The sequence below is a fragment of the Alexandromys fortis genome, unplaced genomic scaffold (assembly GCF_014885135.2).
Source record: "Alexandromys fortis isolate MF-2015 unplaced genomic scaffold, M_Fortis_MF-2015_v1.1 scaffold_223, whole genome shotgun sequence".
In the NCBI taxonomy this organism is placed as follows: domain Eukaryota; kingdom Metazoa; phylum Chordata; class Mammalia; order Rodentia; family Cricetidae; genus Alexandromys; species Alexandromys fortis.
Window position 1 is genome coordinate 502,291 of NW_026068095.1, and position 17,691 is coordinate 519,981.

General features: G+C 49.0%; 1 protein-coding gene across 2 annotated transcripts; it reads left to right on the forward strand.

Moving 5' to 3' along the window:
* Window positions 1-241: 241 nt before the first annotated feature.
* Window positions 242-17,055, forward strand: Gsg1 (germ cell associated 1). 2 transcript variants are annotated; one of them, XM_050123249.1, is made up of 6 exons: window positions 242-289; window positions 9,427-9,745; window positions 11,789-11,959; window positions 12,585-12,737; window positions 13,930-14,041; window positions 16,648-17,055. In XM_050123249.1, exons 1-6 carry the CDS (start codon window positions 242-244, stop codon window positions 16,988-16,990), a joined length of 1,146 nt encoding a protein of 381 aa, XP_049979206.1. In that variant the 3' UTR covers window positions 16,991-17,055. The 2 variants fall into 2 exon arrangements, with proteins under 2 accessions (XP_049979206.1, XP_049979207.1); XM_050123250.1 differs by having other exon boundaries at window positions 11,789-11,836.
* The last annotated feature ends 636 nt before the right edge of the window (window positions 17,056-17,691 follow it).

Sequence of the window (17,691 nt, forward strand, 5' to 3'; positions counted from 1 at the left end):
GAGAACCCTGCCTGCCACTGTGACATCACAGAGCAATGTCATTATAGCCCACCAGCACCCACCACCCGGTGTCCTGCCTGAGAGCCATTCATCCTCTCCCAACTCACCGCAGACCACCTTACCCCTCTGCTGGCAAGAGGGGACCTGGTGAGTCCTCTCCCTTAACACCCGAGCCACACAGCTGAGGAAGAACCATCAGAGGAGACACTGAAACACCTCTGTTTCTGAAAAACCACAGTGAATGAGCAGTCCCTCCCCGCTGACTCAAAATGTTTGTCTCACCCAGGAGGTAGGTACACAGCTTTTGGAAATTGTGTGAATACTGATCAATTAATTTTACTTACTTCACTGTTTGAGCCCCATCATTCTTTCTTTTTTTTCTTTCTTTCATTTCCTTTTTTTTTTTTTTTTTTTTTTTTTTTTTTTTTTTTTTTGAGGCAGAGTTTCTCTGTAGCTTTGGAGCCTGTCCTGAAACTAGCTCTTGTAGACCAGGCTGGCCTCGAACTTGCAGAGATTCGCCTGCCTCTGCCTCCCAAGTGCTAGGATTAAAGGCATGTGCCACAACCACCTGGCTTGAGCCCCCATCTTTAGTGGCAGTGATATACACCTGAGCTTGGTGGGATGGGAGGGCAATGTAGGGTTACTGGACAAGTGTGTTGAGAAAGCCAAGATAACCTAAGGAAGGCATTGGCGAGACTGAGGGGCAGAGCTCTAAGCTCTCAAGTCAGCAGTGTAGGTTGGGGCAGCTACCCCAGGTCAGAAGTAGCCAAGGAGCCCACCATCAACTGGAAAGCCCTTGCAGACAGATATGAGCTAAACATGGTAGCAAAATTCAGAGCCTGCAATTTTATCTCTTCTCATTGGTTCTCCAGAAGGGGAACAGCAAGGTTACTGGGGAATCTGTTTGCTAACATGGAGCTAAGAATTAAACATAGAACACTTGAACCCTTGCCTCATTCTGAAGGCAGTTCCCGGTGTGACCAGCAAGCCGTGCCTTTGTTAAAGGTGCCTGCCCTTTGCTGGTGGGACTTTAGTCTGAAAGGAGTCAACTTTCTAGGGTTTGCAGGTTTAAATACCCACCCCACCATGTCTACATGTGAGATCTGGTGCAAGTCAAAAACTGAATTCCAGCCCTCACTTATACAATGGAGACACCGCCCCTGAATCCGGTGGAGTGAATAGGGCAATTAGTGAAGCAGCTAGCCCCTAGCTTGGGAGCTCGGATGGTTTTCCTTAGATTCTGCTTTCCTTCTACCTCTTTAGATCTTCAGAGCAAAGCTATAGAGGACTCCCCACCTCCCCTGTCGCCCCTTGGGGAAGCAGGTAGGTAACCGCTAGACCTCAGATGTGCTGAGGGCTTCATGGCCCCAGCATCACCTCTCGCATCTACAAAACGAGGCAGTCAGGCCTACCTTGCCCCTTCATCAGAAAGGGATCAGGGACCTGCATCTTTGGGGGACAGGGAAATGCTTGACTTTGGGTTTGACAGCAGCCAGGTAGATCCTCACGCCAGGTCATACAGGGTCTGAAGAATTTATCCCAGGATCCAGTCCCTTCCCTGGGCCGGTCCTCGCCTGTAGCACGGGAGGCCAACGGGACGCAGGACCCACCCAAGGAAGAGAAAGAGGAAGAAACCTCGTGGTTCCCTGCCACACCCGTCCTGGAAATCCCAAACGCCCGCAGCGCAAGGGCGGGGCCTCACCAAACAATTCAAAACAGGCTTCTGGTGCGTCACCGTGGCAACCACGCCCGCTGCTAGGCAACTGGGGCGCTGTAGTAAACGCCGCCAGGGTTACTCATTGCGGGGGGGCCGGGGGGGGGGTGTTGGCAGGGAAAGCTTGGTGGGAATCTCATCAGGCTCAGGCACTGAGGCAGAGGGTAGCGGTGACAGGAGAGAGGGAAGGAAACCATTAGGCGAGGGGGGCACACGCTTAGGTGGAAAGGGGTGACCCTGCACGGTCTATGGACAGCAGCATTCTGGGCACCCCACTTCCTCATTGGGTCCTACCGTTTCCTAGCAAGCCGGGCCAGCCCGGTCTAAGCAGCCACTCGCGCGCGTGAGCGATTGCTCCACAGGAAATGCAGATGTGGCTGCCGCTCTGATTCACGCCAGCGGCTTGGGGCATGGAAGAAAGGCTGGGGCTTCCTCTCCTGGAAATGACTGCTATAGCAAAAGCCCTCAAACAATTCCATGGCAAAGCGGAAAGGGAAAGGCTCGAGGAAGCCTTTTCCTTTGGCCCTTCCCATTGAACTCTAAATTAGAGTGTTCCCAGTATTCGTGGCCCACCTTAGGAGCATTTGGGGTTATGTGGGGGCCCTTACAAGCTGGGTACGGTTGAGAATGGGAGGTGCGGAGTTGAACACAGCACAAGCAAGCATCTGTAAGGTCATAATGTCCTCTGGTTTCATCAATGAAATTCAGTGTCCCCCAGTATAGAATTCAAGCTCAGAAGGCTCGGGCCACATCAAAATGACCCCAATCTGCAGGGTTTCAGCCCTCTTGAAAGGGACAGAACATTTCCGACCTGTCACTGTTTTGAGTGATGTTTGTCTTTTGGTCAGAGTAAAGATAATAGTGGTAATGAGATCATTGCTATTTTCGGAGCCTTTGCTCATGGAAAAGCAGCAATGTTCCCACAGGTGAGAGGAAAAGTACCGACAGAAACCGTCTGTGTAGAAGGCCTCTGCTATGGCCCCTGGCCCTCAGGGGTCTTTCTGAGGTTCCCCGTTGCTTTTGTACATGAACTGGGAAGAGTGTGGGTTGCTTGACGCTCTTTGGATATGTCTGTGCTCACGTCTTGGCCCCACTGGTTTCCCAACGGTGGTCATAGGCCTCGTTAGCCTTACGAAACTTGTTCATGGATGTGAAGACCGTGCTGGAGTCGGCAATGCATAAAACATGGCCAATTACACTCCATACATTGCCTCAGAATAGAGCGAGTGGAGCCAATACAAGGCACGTGATGGGTTACACGGAAGGCGATGAGCTCGTTCAGGGGAGGTGCACCTGTCAGGAGGTGGAGGCACAGAAAACAGCTGTCCGCGCATCAACCAGGGGCAGGGGCAGCCAAAGCACTTAAACTCCACTTCGGCCTTTTGTTTTTTTTTTGGAGTAACAGAAGGAGTTACTTAATGGGGTCACGGGTCAAGAATTCTGGCCCTTGGGAGGACAGAGAAACTCTCGCCAGCCAGGGCAAACAAGATGTCTAGATGGATGGCAGGGGGGGACAAAAATACTGGATCCCTTAGCCCCAGGCTCCAGTGAGAGGCAAACACACCTGCTCTTGCCCAGCCTTCTTAATCACCTCGCCTCGACAGCGTCCTAGCAAGGCAATAAACTGAATGCCTGCCTACGAAGGATGTGTGTCCCAAGACTATCATTTCTCTTTATGTATACCTTGTAAAAACATCGTCATATGTTCCGGCGAAGTGTGACTGAGGACCTTAGCAAAAGGAGGTCAGTCCTGGGCCTTGGCATTGTGATGTCATAAATGGTGCGGTGCATACACAGCCCCCCGGAAGTCACCCTAGAATCATCAACAGTCCCACACACCAAGTTTAAATACTGTGTCGAGATGCGGGATGTCCGTCTCTATACTGAGTTTTGAGCTTTTGAGTTGAGCCTAATTATCTTAGTTCCTCTGACCAGCAATTACCTCTTGTGTTCTAAGAAAGGAAAAGAAAGGGGCGGGAAACAGCAAGAGTGAATTCCAATGAAAGGAAGTTAATGGCATGCTGGGTTCTGACCTTTTGTGGCAAGACAGAGAAACCTGTGTTTTTGTCAAGAAAAGGAAATTGGACATTGGGGCCCAAGGTTCTCGGGGGGCGGGGGGAGCTAAGACTGTTCACATCCAGCCAGCAACCAGCCAGGCACCCACATAAAATGCACAGCCTAGGAATGGGGGGCTCAGAGCTGCTGTGTGTAGCTGCTAGCTACACTAGGCTTTTGGAAACCTTGAAGGAAAATAATACAAAACTGTAAGTTCAGCTCTTGGAAGCAGCTCAAACAAGCGAGGGGCCCGGGAGATGGAGCTGCATTGACCCACCTCTGGGCCTCCTCGCCCGCCACTCCCATCCCCTTTTCCCTGAAGGAGGCAAACTTCGGGCTATTAAGGCTTCGGGGGTGCGGTTTATGGGCAGAGTAATAAAAACCAAAGACACGGTGCTGTGCCAAGCAGTGACTCAAGGCGGGATATGAGACGCGTCTCCAAGCATTTGAAGGGTGGACGCGTGGCAAAGGGAAAAGAATTGGTCACTGTTCTAGGGTGGAGAGAGAATGAGGGTACAATTAAGGAGAGAAAAATGTGCACAAAACTCATCCGGAAATGTTGGCTAAGTGTATTTTCTGATACTGCGATGTCGTGTTTCCCATGGGAGGCATTTGAGGATCTGTTGAGTCACTGAGAATTGGAACTGGCCACCAAAGAATGTACTATAGGAAATACTCCTATTAAAAGGTCCTCTCGGGAGTGGCTGGACACCCCAAAGTTCATTCTAAGTCCTGAATTCCATAAGGCTGACACATGGCAGTCTAGAGATTCATATTTGGGGTGAAAGCCAGAGGAAGGAAAGAGAGCAGTTTTACAGAGAGAAGTAGCCACCTCCACCCACCGTTTGCTGACTTGTAGGGAAGGAAAGGGCAGAAATGAAAACATGAGAGTATAGCGCCACCCAGCGGCATGAGGTAGCCATGCAGTCAGGAAACCAGCCTATCCCACAGCAGCATGGGACCACAATGTGCCTTTCTCCCAAGGCCCAGTGGGTTGGGTCACAATGAAGAAAGGGTTGACAGGGTGGTACATGAAACATATTCAGGGGCCTGCAAGATGGCTCAGCTGGTAGACAGGCTTGCCTCCAAGCCTGACAACCTGAGTGTGATTCCTGGAACCCACAGGATAGAAAAAGAGAACCAAGTCCTCCCAGAGTTGTCTTCCATACATGCACCATGCCCCTGCTACACACATACACACACACACACACACACACACACACACACACACACACACAAAAGTTAAAAAAAGAAAAGGAAAAAGGAAAAGGCTGCAAGAGAGGCATGACGGGACAAGGACAAAAAGAAAGCCACTTTTAAAGAACAATTGACTTTTTACACTCCAATTGAAAGGGGCAGTGGTGGTGCATGCCTTTAATCTTAGCATTTGGAGGCAGAGTCAGGCAGATCTTTGAGTTCGAGGCCAGCCTGGTTTAAGTTTCAGGACAGCCAGGACTACACAGAGAAACCCTGTCTCGGAAAAAGAAAGAAAGAGAAAGAAAGAAACTGAGGGCGTGCTGGGTAGAAAGAAGAGAGTAGTTGCTGCATAATAGCAATCTGTAAACTCGGGACAGAAAGAATGCCTTATGCCTCTAGTGGCTGCCAAGAGGATAGCCATCCACTCCCTAAGAGTTGGTTGGCTTCATCATCATCATCATCATCATTGAAATTTGTTCTGTGGAAAATAAGATGTTTACTTGCTTGAGAGTTGGGGAAGATGGTGGCCATTATACAGCCATTACATGGCTGACCCTGGATATCCATTCCAGTCCTGTCCCATCCTCATCTCCACCAGCACGCTCAGCATCCCACATAGAGAGAAGCAACAGTTTGTGAACTGCCTAGAAGTGGAAACCACACAGAGAACAACCCAAAGCTGCTCCCTAGGGAAGGCTGGGAAACAATGACAGCGGATCTAGATATTCTGTGCATTGCTGCAAAATCAAGCCCCATCCACTCACCCCACTTACCTAGTGAACAACGGGTAGAGGAGATGTAAACCACCCTTTACTTTTTACAGAAAGTCCCCTCTGCAAATGCGGGTCCGTGCTGCTCTGTGCTAAATTTCAGGTCCCCGACTGGCCAAGTTCTCTGGCATAATCTCCAAGAACAGCTGGGCTGGGGTTGCACTGTCGGTTATTAAATGCCCATGTCCATTGCATAACAGCATTTAATCAAGAGGCACAGCACAAAGTCTGAGCTAGGAGGAGAGCGGTGGAAAGGCAAGGGAGGAGGGAGGGAACCCGACTTTTACTTTTGCTACATTACGCCAAAGAGACTAGTACAGATGACATCTTTCCATCCTTCCAGACGGGCTACAGGACGCTGACCATGACCAAGGTAACCAGCCTCCCCCTTTTACTTCACAGGAGAAGCATTGGCACCTGGGTCTTATCTAGATCTATCAACTGGCTGTCCTTGTTAGCATACACGAACGCCGTGCTTTTCTGTTAATGTACATCGATGTGAGCATGGCTGCCATGGTGGCACCTATGGCGCTTCTATTCCATCTCTTGTCTAGAAAGTAGAGTCACCTTGGGAAGGCGTGTGTGAGCATAGTGAAGGCAGAGCTTCCCTCAGGCTGCGCCACTCAGTCTAGCCTCGCTTTGAGGAAACTTGTAAGATGAGCTGTGTTCTTCCGATTTGAGTAAGGCGTGTACCCAAAGATGTGGCGAGACGGACGAGAGTTCTGGAAAAGGCTCCGGAATGAGATGCCACTTTAAGTATCTGGGGTTGAGGAAGCTCCACAGAGTGCTTCCCTGGACAGTGGGACCCACACCTGTAATTCTAGCACTTGAGAGGTGGAGGCGGGGGGGGGGGGGGGGGAACCCAAGTTCAAGGTCAACCTCTAGGTATCTAACTCTGGTCAGGTGGAGGTCACAAACTCTATGAGACCCTGTCTGCCGCAAGTGGATGAGGAAGAGAACATGAGGAGGCCAGGCCCCTTTCCGTGGTGGGCGTTTTTTTCAGGAGACTCTGAGTCAGTTCATGTAGATCATTCTTTGTTCAAGTCACCTGGTCCATAATTTGCTTGTCATCTCGGCTGAGGCCACAGGTGTGTGTAAGCCCTAATACTCCTTTTTTATGTCTGAATAACCTGGAGGAACTTAGATACATACCTTGAAATGGACTGAATATAAATCCAAACCTGTTCTGGTGTGGTGTGATAGTGGACGAACCATTAAGGCCGAATAGCACTATTAAAACTGAACATGGGGAGGCGATTTGGAACTGCCTAGATGGCCAGTTTGGTCTTTTTATAGACTAATGAGTAAAGATGTTTTACCTGCAAGCAGTGGATATCAGATCAGAAAGAACACCCACCACAGAGATGCCTGTACATCACTCTGATGCCAGTTTTCACAGGGGCTAAGATACTGGACCAACCTACATCACTACCAATAGATGGATGAGAAAAATTATGAAATTTGAAGGAAAGTAGATAAAGTATGGAAAAAATACATTTAAATTAAATGAGTCAAACCCAAAAATAACTTAAAAATAGTTTTTAATTTATATGTATGACAAAAGGGGGGATCATGAGGAGGGGGGAAGATCTAAATGGAAGGAGGGAATGGGTAATAAGGATGAAAGGGAGGTTGCCGAGGGGCTGGTGGCAGTGAGCGGTGGGGTAGGGGACCAAGCCCAAGCAGAACCAAGTGAAAATGCCACTGGGATGCCTCCCACTTTGCTAATTTTAAGACTAATGGCTAAAAAACCAGAAAAGGCAACTCGTGGACTGCTAACACATTTGTCCTCAGTCAAGGTCACACAGAATATTGCAAAGACTGGCATTTCCTGATGGACTTAATTTGTTGAACACTTTTAAGTCACATTGGCAGACAGTTTCCAGGAGCAATTTATTCTTCCGTTTCATAATCTGGATATCTTTATAATGACCACCTTATGTTTGTTATGGCCCCAAATAACACCTTGTGTGTGGTGTGCACTGCACTCATCCCTGGATTCCGAAGGACGGAAGGTCATGGTTTAAGCTGCTCAATGTAGATTCTGCTAAGCTGGGGTAACGTAGATTGCTGGGTTCATGTATTTGCCTGTGATGTTATTTACATCTCTTAAGCTAAGCAGATTGAGGTCTGATTAATTCTGCTAGAAGAGATCCCATCAGCTCAAGATGCTTTACTCTAAGAACCATCTGGAAGCTAAGCCTGAGCTGCTTCCTGCTCCCCACATAGGAAAGAACCTCAGGATACTCAAGACCCATCACAATTATTTTCCTAAATAAAATTTAGGTAAATCACATTTGGATTTAATCACAATTACAATCACAATTTAATCACATTGGGTAATAAAATTTACCCAAATCACATAATGAGGTTGACAAGGTGAACACAGGTCATTGTTTTTTGAGACAGGATTTGATGTAGTTCAAGCTGACTTCAAGGTCACTAAGTAGCTGGGGATGATCCTCCTGCCTCCACCTCTCCAGTGCTGGGACCACAGGTGTGCACCACCACACTGGGTTTCTATTGTGCTGGAGATCAAACCCAGGGTTTCACTCACACTAAGCAAACACTCAAAACGAGCTACACACCTTCTGCCATCTTTTATCATGAAGGCATCAAACGTCCATCTGCTTCCCCTGGGGAGCGGGGTATAAGTTGATAATATATACACACCATGGAGTTATATTCAGCTATAAAGAATAAACTTATAATGTTATTTGCAGGAAAAAAATAAGTGAAACTGGTGAGCAACTTGGTAAGCTAAATGAGGCAGGCTCAGAAAGACAAATATTACATGTTTCTTCTCATTTATATAAATATATATGTATAGATATATGTGTGTCTACAGGGCATAAATATAGAAGGGAAACTGTGGGCAAAGGAAAGGAGGGAGAGGAGGGTGTCAGAGGATGAAAGGGGAGGGATAAATAATGCATGGCTTCTCCTAAATACAGACGCTAGATTGAACAATGCATATTGCATATGACATGAAAACAGAGACAATAGGATTGTTTAGGGAAGAGGGAGGGACCAGCGGGAGAATGAGGAGACAAGGAAGAGCTGGAGGGGGCAAATATGAGCAAAATACAATGATCAACATGTCTGAAAATATGGCCATAAAACCCACTAATTTATACATGAACAAATAATTATATACAGTGCCCCCCCCCCAAAGAGGCCGGCTAGCTCGGAGTGTTCCCTTGCTGCCTCTGCCTGAGGATATCTGCTGTAACTATGGCTCTGAGGTGGTTTTCCACCCAGATGCACAAGCTCGAATGCCATGTGGCTTGGCAGGCAGAAGCCAGGCTAGCTTGGTGCTCGCCTGCCTTCTAAAGCGGATAAGTATAATTCCGCCCTGCTCACATCCAGGTCACTTTGACATGAGGATCCCTTGTGATAATGTCCCCTGTCTGGTATCACTTTCATCCTTCTGTCAATCTGTCCAGTGTCTGTCCAGCTGTCACTCTGCCCATGCAAATTACTGCTGCTCTGCAAGAGCCACACAGGGTTTAGTCTCAGTGAGTGCCATCGCTACAGCGCTGGTTCCTGGCCACACTGATGCCCAGCAGCTTCCGCGGGGCTCCCGGAGAAAGCTGTGGCCATCAGTGTTAAAGGAAAGAGGAGTGGCTGAAGCCCTGAGAGCAAGCAAGCTCTCCAGCTGCCTCCCCGCCCCCTGCTTGTGTGTTGCAGATGGAACTCCAGAAGGGTTCCCCTGTCCAGCGGATCTTCATATCTGCCATCCTCAACATGCTATCACTCGGCCTCTCCGCAGCATCCCTGCTCAGCAGCGAATGGATTGTGGGCACACAGAAGGTGCCCAAGCCCCTGTGCGGGCAAGGTCTGGCAGCCAAGTGCTTTGACATGCCGATGTCCTTGGATGGGGGCGTCGCCAACACATCAGCCCAGGAGGTGGTACAATACACCTGGGAGACTGGGGATGACCGGTTCTCCTTCCTTACCTTCCGCAGTGGCATGTGGCTATCCTGTGAGGAAACCGTGGAAGAGCCAGGTAACACCCTCGCACCGGCTACACGGCTTGATCTGCCTTATCAATTACATGTCTATTTGTGTCGTGTATGGGTATGTATGGGGGTATGCACACACATGTGGAGGTCAGAGGACGAGGTGTAGCTTGTGGGTCAACCTCAGTCAGCGTGGCAAGCGTGCACCTTTACCCGCTGAGGCATCTCATCTGCCTTTAAAAGATAAGTTTTTGAAGCTATTGCCTCGTTTTATAACGCAGGCTATCACAGAACTAACTATGTAGATCTGGCTGACCTAGAATTTGCCACAATCCACCTGCTTTGGCTTCTTGAGTACTCATATTACAGATAAGAGATCCACACCAGGCGAGGGCAGGGAGTTTTGGAATCTTTTGCGGGCAAAGAAACCCCATTAGGCCTGAGACGAGTCAGAGAAGCCATGGGAAGATCCACACTTTTCCCCACCCTGCTGGGCCTCATGCCCGAGCCCCACTTTCGAATTATCTCTTCTCCATGGCCGCTCTTAACAAAGTCAAACGTCCCTGAGCTCTTCAGCTCCTCCAGCTTCAGCAGACCCAGGCTAACGAAGCTTGTGGATGGGTCAGGTTTGAATTAGTAGAACCTTCATGGTAGCGGGCTACAGTCGCTGCCTAGAAGCAACACGAGCTCTGCCCAGCTGGACCCTCGCACGGATAACTTCATTTCCATAGGACGAGAGTTTCCTGTTAGATGAAAAGGGCTGGGGTAGGGCTGGGGTAGATCACCCCTAAGGGCTCTCTTCTTCCGGGCTAGGGATTAGGGTTTCGATGTAAAAGGTAAGGGGAAACTCTAGTGGCATACTCCTATAGAGCCAACGCTCCAGAGGCTGAGGCAGGAGGGTGGGGAGCATCCTGGACTACCTAGTGAGAGCATCTCAAAACGCTAAGGGATGGAGACGTAGTGTTGTGGCTGAGTGGTTAGCAGGTGTCAGCCCTGTGTTGGGGTCCCAGAATTTCAAAATGAATTAATGGATGAAGATAATGGGTAGATAGATATTTAGGGATGAGAGAGAAGATAGATTAGATAGATGATAGATAGATAGATAGATAGATAGATAGATAGATAGATAGATAGATAGATAGATAGATAGATAGGCAGACAGACATAAAGATGGATGGATAGATGGATGGATGGATGGATGGATGGATGGATGGATGGATGGGTAGATGGATAGATTAGATGATAGATTAAACAGATGGATGTATGGATGGATAGATAGATAGATAGATAGATAGATAGATAGATAGATAGATAGATAGATAGATATTGATTGATTGATTGATTGATTTTAGGGGGTCCTGAAGTACGTGGTTCTCTAAGGATGCCCTGGAGGAGCTGCAGACAGATGCCCCCAAGTTTCTTGTCACCTACTGAAAACACTGTTCAATTCACACTAGTCAGTGTGTGTGCCTTAGGCTAGAGTGGCACGGAAGTCAGCTGTATCCGGCCTCCAGCTCCTCCTCTTCCCCATTCAGAACATTTAATAACAGTGGGGCCTGGAAAAAGAAGTCATGGTGGCAATGTATTTTCTAAAACCTGAGGTCATATTCAACTTGATACTGAAATTCCTACAAAGTAGACTAAGGGAAAAAGACACGGAAGGGCAATAAAAATGGGGAGGTTGAGGAAGAGAGAGTGAGAAAATGAGAGGACACACATATCTGTAGCCTCGTGTCACCTAACACTGGCCAAGCCACCGTCCTGCAAACGGGGTTGAGCCATTTCTGATCCAGCTGCAAAACTTGTCAACATTAACACAGGAAACTGGAACCCTGTCCTACAAAGACGGCCTCAGAAAAGTACTATCTTCACAAGCAGAGGTGAAGGCCAGGAATCTTGGATGGCTCATTCATGGGTGCATTCTCTCCTGTTCTCAAAACGAGACACCACCGCCGAATAAGGGGTTGTGTCAGAGCAAACGCCGCAGGGCTGGGAGTGGGGTGGGACATCTCTATCCCCACAGCCCCAGAAAGTCCCTATGACAGTGACCCTTGCGTGTTCCTTATGACACTGGCCTTCGTGTGTTTTAGGGGAGAAGTGCCGACGTTTCATTGAACTCACACCACCAGCCCAGAGAGGTGAGAAAGGACTACTGGAATTTGCCACGATGCAAGGCTCATATCACACCACTCTCCGATTTGGAGGGAAGTGGTTGATGGAGAAGGCCTCTCTCCTCCTCCTCCCCTTGGGGCCCGTGGCAAGTACGTGTTCAGGAACTGGAGACCTGGGTCTTTCTGGATCGAAACTGCACTACGACCTCCTTTTTCTACCTCTGAGCCCCGAAGGCTGACAGGCATCCCTCCTAAAATTCCAAAAAGTCACCAGCACCCAACCCAGGACACAAGCTGAAGAGTTTATGGCCTTTTCCTCCCTTTTGTATTGTTGTGGGAGGAGGGATGGCTTTTGTTTTGTTTTGTTTTGTTTTCTTGAGATAGGGTCTTTTGGTAGCCAGACTGGCCTTGAAAACCACTCTTCCTGCTCCTACCACCCTGCTAGTGGAACCGCTGATAGATGCCACCTTGTCTAAGTTGGTTTTACTAAAAGAGAAGTGAGAGGTGGGAGAATAAAAACGTAAACCCTAACTAAGGAGAAAGCCACGGATGATGATTGGCTCAGGGTTTATGGAAATGGAGCCCTCTGTTGGGCGGCTAAGCTTAGTTTTACAGCCCGTAACACAGGTTCTACCTAGACACCACGGGGTGCCGAGTTCAGCTTCCTCTCTCTCTCCTCCTGTCCCTCTGGGCCTCTGACTTCTGCCAGGCACTGGTGTCCACAGTGATTACTAACTACTGTCCGGGTGGGTTCCCTTTTCCTGGCCTTTTGCAGAGGTCCTCTGGTTATCACTGGGCGCCCACATTGCCTACATCGGACTTCAATTCATCAGCTTCTTCCTGCTACTAACAGATCTGCTGCTCACCGGTAACCCTGGCTGTGGGCTCAAGCTGAACGCCTTTGCAGCCATCTCCTTGGTCCTGTCAGGTGAGTGACCACAGAGCAGCAGAGGGTGGTTCCTCGTGGGGCTCCTTGAGATGTTATCTTTTGCTGTTTTGCTTTGCCTATACTGTGAGGCAGGGCCCAGGGCCTTCCTCTGTAGGCTAAGTTAGACTCACTGTATAGCTGGCTGGCTGACTTCAAGCTTCCAAGCGAGACCTGGGACTAGAGGTGTATGTCACCACGGCTTGGCTCACAGGGATCCCTTTGAAGTACCATCTTCAAGGCCTGGGTCTTTTTCCTTGATAAGAGGAAGGCGAGACTGGGAAACCAAGAAGAGGAGTTGGGAGTAGGAGCTGGGGAGATGGCTCTTGCTGCTCAGGTTGGGGATGTGAGTCAGAATCTCTAGCACCCACATAAAAAGCCAGGCATAATCACTTCCTCCTGGAACTCCAGCTCTGGGCATGGAAAGGAGGATCACTATGGCTTGCTGGCCAGCTAGCCTAGGCAAAAAGTAGGGAGTTCCAGAATCAGTAAGAAACCCGGTCTAGCTGGTAGGTGGTGGCACACTACCTTTAATACCAGTACTCAGGAAGTAGAGGCAGATAGATCTCTGTGAGTGCAAGGCCAGCCTGGTCTACAGAGAGAGTTCCAGAACAGTCAAGACCACACTGAGAAACCCTGAACTAGGGAATTAAGATGAAAAGCAACAGAAGAAACCCAACAACCTCTGTGTGCTTATGCACAGACACTTGCACACACTCATGCACACACATGCACACAACCACACACAGCAAGTAGCAGCAGAAGACACTGCAAAACTATCTTTATATGCTCGGACTTCATTCACAAGCTTTCTCAACATGGAAAGCCTTTGGCTCGGTTTGCTTTCCAACTGGAATATATACTTTTCCACGGTGTCACTGTTGGACAACATCTAAAGTAAGATCTTACACACACACACACACACACACACACACACACTGTGAAGGCTAAAGGGTAGGAAAAAGTCAAAATGAACAACAACCATGACAGACTGACTCAGATTTTGCCACAGTTCTCAGAAAAAAGTTTGGGGTAATCATTGTAAAGATAGATATGCAAAGAGACACCCCTCCCCTAGACTAGTTTCCCAGGAAATACGATGGCAAAGGAGTCACGGATGCCCTGGCATAGTGACCCAGATGCCAACAGATTGATGCCCCAGAGACTTCTCCAAGACCTGTCTCTCCCTCCACAGGCCTTCTGGGGATGGTGGCCCACATGACGTATTCACAAGTCTTCCAGGCAACTGCCACTTTAGGTCCAGAGGACTGGAGACCGCACTCTTGGAATTATGGCTGGGCATTCTAGTGAGTACTCTCATCCCCCGAGCTTTCGCAGCCCAACTCCACAACCGTGCACGGGATTTTGCACCTTCAGCTGGACGTACTTCCTTCCCTTGTCCTCCTCTTCCTCCATCAGCCCAAGGCAGGGCTGAAGCAGGGGGATATCTTCTCCCTCCCTGCCTTCAGAGGGTGCACACAACATTCTTCTCACTTGCTCTGAGGATGCAACCTGGTCCCCTGTTCAGCAGCTATAATTAGTTGCTTCTTTGGCCTACATACAGTCCTTGAAGGCAAGGCTGGTTTTATATGGATTGTAGGAACTGCTATATGCTCTGTATTTTATGATTCAGGGTTTGAGAGAAATGGACAATAATTATAATCATGAAATTAGGATTGCATTCCACCTGGTCTACTATTGATGGTCCTCAGTTGAAATCTCTTCCATCCCTTACATATTTCCTTATCCCAAGAGTAACCACTTCCTAACTCCAGATCTCCAGTCAGCTCCACGCTGTACAGCACTGGCTGTCATCACATCCGTGAGGACAGTGCTACAGCTCAAAACGTGGGCACACGAAGGGCGTCACCACTGCTTGCTTCCGCATCCTAACCTTAAAAACTAAGGACTCAAGCATTTTCATTGTCCTTGGGTATAGACAAGGGCTGCTTGTTCATTTTCTGGCCGCCCAGACCCAAAATAATTACACAGAAACTATATTAATTACAACACTGCTTGGCCTCAATAGCTTGGGCTTCTTATGAACTCTGACATCTTAAATTAACCCATTTTTATTATTTTGGGTATCGCCACAAGGCTGTGGCTTACTGGGTAAAGTTTTGGCGTCTTTCTCCTTCAGCAGCTACATGGCATCTCCCTGACTCTGCCTTCTTTCCTCCTCTATCTCTGCTTGGAATTCCCGCCAAGGCTGACCATGAACTCCTGATTCTTACTTCTCAAGTGCTAGCATTACAGGCGCACCACCTTCGGCACGTTCAGGGGGACACTACCTTTGTTTATATCTCAAGTATTCTTTCCTTGGAGCCCCCCCCACCTTCACAAGTTCTCATTACTTGTTTTTGTTTTTAATTCTTCTCCTCTCTCCCTGGAGGAACATTCTCCACTCACTGCAAAGCTAACAAACCAGATTCACTGTCTCAGATAAGTGCGCAAGGCATTAATGGCCCCCAAACGCACTATGCTTGCTGGGCTTAGGTTTCCTTCCTAATGCAGGTATAGTGGAGGGCTTTTTCACACCCGGTCCTACCAGTTTCCTCACACTGCAGTACACGCTTGCCATCCAGGACTCTAATTCATCCCCCAGCCCTGTGTTTTGCTGGTTTCCCCAACCAATCAGACCTCCCTTTTTACCCACTTTGAATCCTTCCTGCCATTAACATGGTAAGGCTGGGTTGATGAGATGGATCAGTGGGTAAAGTAACTGCCGTATAATCATAAGAACCTGAGTTTACATTCCTGGGGCCCACTTAGAACCCTCACACAGTAGTGCCTGTGTCTATGATCCAGCAGTATGGAAAGATGGGAGGCAGAGACACAGAATTCCCAAAAGCTCATTGGCCAGTGAGCCTGTGTCCTCAGAGTCAACAACAACAAAAGAGAGGTAACTGCCTCAAACAAGGTGCAAGTTAAGGTGGACCCAAGAAGGCACAGACACACACAGAGACACACACAGATAGACACATATACACAGATAGACACAGAGACAAGACATACAGATAGACACACACACACAGACACACAGATAGACGCAGACACACACACAAACAGAAGACTTTGGGGCTCGACTAATGAGCAACCAGAATGACCATGGCAACAAACAGGAACCTGCAGGACATCCCTCTCACCAGCCTTCGGCCTCCAAGCAGCCCCTTCTACCCTCATAAACCCTAGCACAGGGCTGTTTAGGGGTTGGCTTCCTGGGTCTTTAGGAATGTATTTGATGTCATTCCCTGGGGTGCTTTTTCCTTTCCCAGATCCACCCAGCTTCCACTGAAAACTACCCCATGCCAAGAACCACAGTTTTCATAATAATCAAATTCCACTAGGGCAAAGTACAACGCCTTCAGGTCTGTAGTAACAAATGGAGTCATTCATGAATAACTCTCCCAAGGCTCAACTTTGGGGACAATTAAGTTCCAAAGAGCATTGGGCAGAAGAGAGATGATGGCTCCAGGGTCAGGGCACAGTACATGAAGGGAAGAAAGAAGGGGTGGGGTGCATCAGATCTTGTCCGTGGAAGAGAGCTAGAGGTCTGTGGGCTCACGGGGGTAGACACCACACAGACAGAGCCCAGTCTGTGGGATCTAGATTGTACAGGGGTTCACAGGGGTAGACACCACACAGATAGAGCCCAGTCTGTGGGATCTAGATTGTACAGAGGTTCACAGGGGTAGACACCACACAGACAGAGCCCAGTCTGTGGGATCTAGATTGTCCAGGGGTTCACAGGGGTAGACACCACACAGACAGAGTCTAGTCTGTGGGATCTAGATTGTCCAGGGGTTCAAGGGGGTAGACACCACACAGACAGAGCCCAGTCTGTGGCAGAACAGACGGCACTTTGCTTTCCATAAAGCCCGACTCTTACCGTCCCTTCTGCGTTTGCCCCTAGCACGGCCTGGGTTTCCTTCACCTGCTGCATGGCGTCAGCTGTCACCACCTTCAACGCCTACACAAGGATGATGCTGGAGTTCCAGTGCAGGCACAGGAAGAGCTTCAAGCGCAGCCCCAGCTGTCTCATAGGCCACCACCGCTGCTTCCTCCCCCAGCTGACTTGTGCAGCCCACCCAGGGGAACCTCTGACCACCTGCCTTCAGTATCCCAACCATCCCATCCGCTCTGTCTCCGAAGGTATCGACCTCTACTCGGCGCTACAGGATAAGGAATTTCAACAAGAGGCCAGCCAGGAGCTGAAAGAAGTGGCTGGGTCATCATCCCTAGAAGAGCAGTGTTAGATGTTAAGCGGGTTTGGGGAGCAGGCTAAACCCGACCATCTGTGTTTGCTTCTTAGCAACATCCGCTTAAGCAAAAGTGTCTCCTGAGCCTTGTGTTTAGAAGCTAAGAATGAGAGACGTCTCCAGGACCTTGCCTTGCCCCTCCCTTGACGCCGCTTTGCTCTATCCATCTCCCACGCATGGATCAGAATCCCCGTCCCTTCCTGACTGCTCAGGGCTGACTCCAGACTACACAGTGCAGATAAAAAGGCAAGTGCAATCAGTTCCTACCTTTAAGGGTCTGGTAGAGCCTGGTCAGCAGTCTGGAAGAAACACGGGTGAACAAACTGATGGTGGCTCGTCTACGTGCCCTGGGACTTTTCTGGAGGTCACACACAGGAAGACAGAAACACAACTGAAGGCATCTTGCATACTTCCGTATCTTCCACACTAGTGTCTCGAAACCTCATAATAGCCGGTGAGGGAGCTGCTTTCTCTTCCAAAGGTCCTGGGCTCAACTTCCGGTGCCTGATAGGCATGGTGGCTAACAACTGTAAGGCCAGTTCCAGAAGGTCTCACGCCCTCTCCCAGCCCCCACAGACACTGCACACACATGGCGCACAGACATACAGGCAGGCAATCACCCATATGCATAAAATAAATTTCAAAACAACTTTTAAAAAACTAGGCTGGCTAAAGGGTTCAGTGGGTAAAAGTGCTTG